The sequence below is a fragment of the Pteropus alecto genome, unplaced genomic scaffold (assembly GCF_000325575.1).
Source record: "Pteropus alecto unplaced genomic scaffold, ASM32557v1 scaffold749, whole genome shotgun sequence".
NCBI lineage: Eukaryota > Metazoa > Chordata > Mammalia > Chiroptera > Pteropodidae > Pteropus > Pteropus alecto.
Window position 1 is genome coordinate 534,857 of NW_006443564.1, and position 7,497 is coordinate 542,353.

Consider the following 7,497-nt stretch of genomic DNA (forward strand, 5'->3'; position numbering starts at 1 on the left):
AAGCACATGAGTAAGCATCTTCTTTTGAGTGTCCAGGAATACTTGGCAGAAATTTTGCACAGGAAATCAGTCTGACGTAGTCATTCTGTCGGGGCTTGAACCACTGTAATTTGGCATGAAAAGTGGCTAGAACTACGTGTATATAACTTTGTCTATGTTTTCGTGCATGTTTTAAGTGTATGTATTTTCTTAACAAAATTAATATTTTACTGCATATTATTTTGAATCGTTTTATTATGGAATTTATTTGGGGTCATTCCCTTGTCATTGAGATCCTTTTGAGGCTGCATTCCTGAAGAAGGCTGGCCCTGTTTTGCTTCCTGCTCCAGTACTTTTACCCACTGGCTCATGAGTTCTGTTATTTGGCCCCAGGAGCCTCTGGGGTTGTGACATTATTGGGCCTAGCTTAATTTCTTCCATGGGGGATAAAGGGGCCCATTTTTAGAAGCTATTGCAGGCAAGGTGCAGAAGTCCAAGAGCAGGTAGGTCAAATCAGCCATTGTCAGAGCACTAGTGAAAACACACGAAAACCCAGTGAGCCTTCTACCACCCCCACCCCACCCTCACCAGTTTGCTATGTAAAGAAACAAAGGGGTCTTGTGACTTGCCCTAGTGTGTTGCAATCTCTTAGCAGGGATGGAACTTGCACCCAAGTCTTCTGATCCCTCAAGGTAAATACTTTTACACCCACCCCTGAATCCTCTCTACAAGTCTGGTGGAGGAAGCGAAATTAACAAATCACACACCAAAGCTACAAAAACACTTTTATTTAATTCCTACCACAAATACAAAATCGAATTAAGGCGGTATGATACATTTCCATGTATCCTTGCAAGCTTTTTGTATGGTAAATTTCAAGTGTCAATTTGAGTCAATAATTGAATTTTTTTATTGAACAAGTTTTTTTTAATTCTAGAGAAAAATCATTTCCTGGGCTGTCAAGTGTGCTGATGCAAGATGTCTACGACTTAATATTGTGGATCACTGAACCTCAGCCAAGGGGAGTGGGATTGGCTGGTGTTGGCATCTCCCTCTCCGCCTCCCACCCCAGCTAGAAGGATCAGAGAGACAAAGCAGGAGAGAAGGTTTTTGGAGAAACATTATTTACAACGTCCATGGCAGGACTTCATTCCCTTCTGGCTGCTAATTATTACTTCAAATTCCCTTTTGAATGAAAAAGAAAAATGTGAAAATTGTGTAAAAACGTCAGGCTATTTAAAAAAATCTGAGGTAAAGTGTAGTTATGAATTATAATATTAAAAGCACATGATTGTAATTGATCCCAGTAACCATAAGTTTAAATTTTAGAAGAAACTAGTTTATGAATGGGTTTCTTTGAAACTAAATGGAGAAAAAATTCAGGCAGATACTAAGGTGAAAATAAAGTAAAAACATGTCATTTGCATTCTTGTTTGACTATAAAAATCAGCACCAGTTTGAATTTTCACAAAATAGAAACAATTTGATATGGCCATATCTTTCCTTTTGCCATTTGATTTCATAGGCATAACATTTCATTTTACTAAGAGCTTATCAAATTGTTTCTTAGATGGGAGTCATTTCAAGGACTTACACTTTATCCCAACTGCCTTTCTGACTGCCATTAAGAGTACAAGATAGTTACACACTTAGGAACATAAAGCTCTGTAGTCACATTCACTTTGCAGAAGACTTACCAGGGAATGCCTTCACCATAGTCCACTCTTCCTCTACTCTTTCCTCAGGGAATGAGTGAAGAAAGCAAGAACAAAGAGGAAATGAGTAAAGAGCAGAAAAGGGGACATGTGAGTGGGGAAAAAAAATCATAGTCTAAAATTTCAACCATCACTGTGGGCTCAAGGTCAACCATAGGAAGAAAAGGAGGCTCAGAACTACAGATGTCAAACTTGAGGTAAATTTGATCTCTAAAATAGCAAACACACACATACACACGCACATTTTTTAGAGTACATGATGTAGAAGAGTCTGCCTGAATAATGGAATTAGCTTATACCATGGCTGTGAGTGTCTACGTGTATCTTTCTGTGTATAGATGCAGTGAGATACCTCACTTCAGGTTACATATGCTAGATAAACTTAAAAGTGGACCACTGCTTGGCCAACTCCTAAGAGCACTTTTCACATAGCCTTTGCATCAGATTTAACTTCAACACCAATAACCACAACCTTAATCATTGGTGACCAAAGTAGGGTCAAGAGAGGGCTCAAAAGGGTCAGTGGCAGTGGCAGGCTCTAGCGGGCTGGCAGCAGACTTAGGGGGCCCAGTGGCAGGGTTGGAGGCAGATTCAGGGAGGTTGGTGATGTCACACTCAAGGCGACCAGTAGCAGTGGTCTCAGGGTGGCCAGAGGCAGAGGGGTCAGGGTGGCCGGAGACAGAGGGCTCAGGGTGACCAGAGGCAGAGGGCTCAGGGTGGCAGGAGGCAGAGGGCTCAGGGTGGCCGGAGGCAGAGGGCTCAGGGTGGCCGGAGGCAGAGGGCTCAGGGTGGCCAGAGGCAGAAGGCTCAGAGTGACCAGAGGCAGAGGGCTCAGGGTGGCCGGAGGCAGAGGGCTCAGGGTGGCCGGAGGAAGAGGGCTCAGGGTGGCCAGAGGCAGAGGGTTCAGGGTGACCGGAGGCAGACGGCAAAGGGTGGCCGGAGGTAGAGGGCTCAGGGTGGCCTGAGGTAGAGGGCTCAGGGTCACTAGTAATGGCAGGCTTGATGTGGCCAATGGGTTTAGGGCGGAGAGTGGCAGAACTGAAGGTACTCTTGGAGTAGTTGCCAGCAGCAATATGCTGGCCAATGACAGGATTGAGGTGGCTGGAGTCAATGCTGAAATGGACAGAGGCAGGCTTAGGGTAGATAGTAGCAGACTTGGGGTAACCAGAGGCAGACCTGCAGTGACCAAGAACAAACTTAGGCTGGCCAGGGGCAAGCATAGACTGGCTAATGACAGACTTGTGGTAACCAGAGACGTATTTGTGGTAAGCAGAGGCAGGCCTGTAGTGTCCAGAAGCCAGTTGCTTGGGGTAGCCAGAGTCAAGCTCAGGATGGTCAGGTGCACCATCAGCAGGTAGTGGAACATTCCGGATGTTCATTGGCATTTCCTCCATAGAACATTCCTGGAAACGATCTTGGTCATGGTCATGGGCACAGGCACGGGAGCGGGCGCGGGCGCGGGCACGGACCTGGGAACGGGCACGGGCCTCCCATATCTCACGCACATCAGTCATGAGGCCAGAGATGAAGAGGATAGGGTGCCGTATAGCATGGAAGACAGTCATGTATTCTCTTCGAAAATTCTCGTTGAGGAATCCATAGATCACAGCATTGAGGCAGCTGTTGAAGTAGGCTATGAAGTAGGCTGCAAGATAAAGCCAGTTGGGAATCTTGCTTGCTATCTCTTTTGAACTGACAGATGCCAAGACAGTGAGCACATTGAGAGGGCACCAGCACACTGCAAAGAGGAGGAAGATCACAAACATGGTTAGAAAATTTCGAACCTCAGCAAGCTGGTTTTCAGGATTCTGCCCAGCTGAGTCACGGGCTGCCAGCACTTTGATCCAGATCTTCACATAGCAGAAACCCACTATGAGAAGAGGAAGGATGAAGTGGATACAGACAATGGTCACAGCAAAGACAGGGTTGTTCAGATAGTTGAAGATGCAGGTGTAGGTACGAGGATCAAACTCAATGGTGCCAACGTACACGTTGGGCAGGACAGCCAGGATAGTCATGATCCAGGTGATAATCAGAAAAATTAAGGTATTGCGCATACTGAAGATCCGCTCATACTGGAGGCTGTGACAGATGTAGCAGTAACGGTTGATGGCAATTGCCATGATATTGAAGATAGAGCCAACCACACTCAGCCCTGTGATGAATCCTATCATCTGGCACTGGACCTGGCTCAGATCCCAGCCCCCAATGGCCATGGCATACAGCATGAGAGGGTAGGGGTAGATGGCCACGAGCATATCAGCCAGGGAGAGGCTAGCCACGAAGATGTTGCCTGAAAAACACGGGGGGGGGGGGAGAGGGAGAAAGACAAAGAATAAATGGTTAAGTATGGAAATTACAAATTTAAGCTGGAAGAAAAGAGCAGCTATCCTCGTGACAATTTATAATTTTTTTTTGTTTTTTAATTCACAAGTACGTCCCAGGTAATTGTGATACATAGCTAGGTTTGGGAGACCTGTCCTTTTCCCATATTATTTCATCAGAAAGCAGAAAGCATACAAAAAAACCCTCTTCAGGAGCTCTTCACACTCACACAGGGAGATGGGCCACCATTTAAAAAAAACAAAATGCAAATTTTTTCCCAGGGGGTGGAGTGGGGAAGAGAAGGGAGAGGGTAGAGGTGAGCTAGATCAAGCTGTTGCAGGAAGCAGGCTGGAGGGTGGGGGAAGGGGAGAGATTAGAGGAATGTCAGAAAGCCTCCACCCCACCCCCACCCCAAAATTAGACCTCTGCCTTCTCTAGCCTAGCATTACATTCATAACACAAACTTGTCTACAGAGAAAGAAGTGTCCTTTTCTTATGCAATCTTTCCCAGAGGGGTAAAACAATAATCTAAGACCTAGCCCAGTAAATATTTAATATTTCCAAGGTAAACTAAGAGTAAAAAATGAGGGGAAGAGAGGAAACCCTGTAAAACTTATTCTGAGACCAAAAAAAAAAAAAATTGCGGGCAGGAATTTTTTTAAAAATCTGGAAAACGCTACAAGGATTAGCAGAAATGCCTGCTTCGTGCAGGTCCAGGCGCAGAGCTGCACCGCACCTTCGCGGCCCTGCAGAGGGCCCAGTCCCTGGCACTGAGCTATTCTGGAGCTGCTAAACAGGAAAGCAAAGGAGGCGGGGGGCGGGGGGGTGGTCTGTCCCAAATCCTGTTTTGTAGGGCGGCCTTAGGAACATTTTCGTAAAAGATTTCAAAAAAATAAAAAGGTGGAGGCCAACTGCAGGCTCACGGACCTTTTTCTTAGGAAATACCTCGTTAATTGACATTGTTTGGCAAAATATTGCACTTCATCTTGGATTAGGAGAAAATGGTACTTATTAAATAAAATGGCAAAGGAATGGCTCCTGCCTCCTTAACCTGGAGCTTTCTACCCAAGAGGATCTTTCTAGAGTTTCCCATAAAGTAATGAATTCGGAGAAGAAAACCGGGACAGAGGGCAAAGCCTTAAAAAACAAAACTACAACAGCCATAAACACCTTTATTTGAATTATAGAAGGAAAGGAAGGAGAAGGAGAAAAGGAAAGGTAAGAAGAAAATTAAAGATGGCTTTTGCAGGTGTCCATGGGGCTAAGTGATTCCGCCCCTTTGGACCGAGCTGCTGGAGTGAAGGGAGGTCCACGTGTGTGGCCTCACGTCTCCAGGGAACCAAGGAGAAATCAGACACATTCACCAACGTTTAGAAGAAACTTTTAATAGACTGTGTGCCCTCCATTGCGTTTCGAAACTTCGTATGGTGTTTGTGATTCCCCGTCCCAGGAAAAGTTAACTGCTTAGAGAGACTGGCAGCTTCCTCCACCTCGCCCCGCCTTTCTGGGTGAGGTGGGTACTTGACCCCCTTCAGACCCTGCCGCTTTTCCTCCTCTTCCCTCTGGCTCTAGCAAGAACCTGGCGCTGAGACACTCGGCGCGGTACCTGCCCACCCCCAACCTCCCCGCAGCTGAGCGCAGAGTTTGGGCCCCTTCGCCCCTCCTCCTCCCCTCTGAGCCCTCTCCCGCCCAACCTGCGAGGCAGCTCGCCTCTTCGCAGAGTCTGCAGCACTCAGCTCACATCACAGCGCTCAGCATCCTCCCGCGCCTCTCCGCAGCCCTGCTCGCAGCCGCCCCCCCGCCACTTTGGTACTAGTTGGCAGAGAGGGGAGTCTTGCTCGCAGCCCCATCCAGTCCTAGATCCCCACGCTTTGCAGCCTCTCTGAGCCTCTCGCTGCGCCTGAGCTCTCCTGCAGCCCTCCCACGATCCTCAACAGCTTCTGCGGTCTTCTATCACCCCGCTGAGATTCTAAGCTCCTGAACCTCTCTCCTCCACCCCGCACTGCGACCCTCGGTACCCCGCTTACGGACTTCAGGATCTCCGCTGCTGCTGTGGTCGCTCCCACCGCCTACTGCGCCCAGCCAGCCGCTCGCCTCTCTCCACCGTGCGCCCTGGGTTGGGCGGACGGAGCTCGGCTCCGGCGGGCGCAGACCACCCTGCTCCACACTCAGGAGCTGGGGTCTGCGCTTCCCCGCCTGGGAGCAGCCCAGGAGCCCCAGGGTCGCGGCGAGTCGGGGCTCCTTCTGGCTTTGGCGCGGTTTCTGCGGTGCCTCTGGCAAGCGCCACCGCAGCCGCAGCTAACTTTCCCGGAGCGGGTCACAGCCCCGCTGCTCCCTCTGCGTCCATTCCGCCCGTGCTGCCTCGGCGTGGCCACCTCTGCGGCATCGGGCTCTGCTTGCTGTCCCCGGGTGGCTGTCGGACTCTCCGCTCAGGTGCCTGCTCCCTCTGTATCAAGGTCCCCGACGGGGCAGGGCTTGGCTGTCTGCCGCACACCGCGGAAACGCGGGATTTGCACTTGGCCGCCCAAAGCTAATTTTCTGAGTTCCCTCAGCCTGGAGAAGCTCTAACTTTCTGGAGCCCCTTACAGCACATCACCGCCCAGGTTAGCGGGGAATTGGGGAGCAGGGACATTCAATGTGAGGGTCTGTCCACTGATCCCCTATTCCGGGCGCCCAAACTAACACCCTAAGGACTACGAATGGCTGAAAGGTGCGTAGGGAGAAGGAAGTGTGGCTTACCAGAATTTCGGAGCTTCTTGTTCCTCAACACAGCCAAAACGACCATGAAGTTGCCGATCAGATCTACCATGATGGTGATAACCATTACGCAGAACAGAAAGGTGATTACAGCTGGTGGGTAGTCTGGCCGTGGTAGCCTACAGCTAATACAGCCGTATGGTGTGGGGACTGCCATAGTACGCCCCATGTTGCTGCCAAGGACCATAAAGATCTCCCAAGCCCGTCCAAACAGCAAACACCTGCTCAGTCACCAGGAGCTTAGGCAAAGCTACCTCCCCTCAGAGAGCAAATAACAGAATCTGCCCACTCTCCGATGAGCTTTTAAAGCCTCAAGAGGCAGGTAGCCCCACCCCAAATCCCTCCTTGTGACCAATCAGAGCTCCCTGACCATCCCCGCCTTAGTCACCAATTCTTCTTGGACAAATCCACTTCGAGGTGTCGTCTTGCTTCCGACTGCCTTGTTTGTGCTTCCCCTCTAGCCTCTAGCTCCGCCCCCACGCGCCTCACCATTCCCCAGGTACCTTGCAACATGACAAACTTGGAGTCCACCTACCCCTCCCCCTACACAAGCCAGTGGGCATCCATTTCCACCAAATTCTTTTCTTCCTCTTCCAACACCAGGCAAAGCGATGTAGACCGTAGACCCTTTGGGGGTCCAGTGTCAATCCAAGGCAGTGCGAAGCCCCCAGCAGAGTGTGAGGGGCGGCCAGTGGCCCTTCAGATCCTAAATATGTGCCCC

The 7,497-nt window shown here is 49.6% G+C and overlaps 1 protein-coding gene across 1 annotated transcript; it reads right to left on the reverse strand.

The window, feature by feature from the left end:
• Positions 1 to 2,167: 2,167 nt before the first annotated feature.
• On the reverse strand, positions 2,168 to 6,945 carry GPR50 (G protein-coupled receptor 50). The gene is made up of 3 exons (XM_006924164.1): positions 6,759 to 6,945; positions 2,536 to 3,987; positions 2,168 to 2,295 (listed from the first exon to the last, which is right to left on the reverse strand). Exons 1-3 carry the CDS (start codon positions 6,943 to 6,945, stop codon positions 2,168 to 2,170), a joined length of 1,767 nt encoding a protein of 588 aa, XP_006924226.1.
• Positions 6,946 to 7,497: the final 552 nt, after the last annotated feature.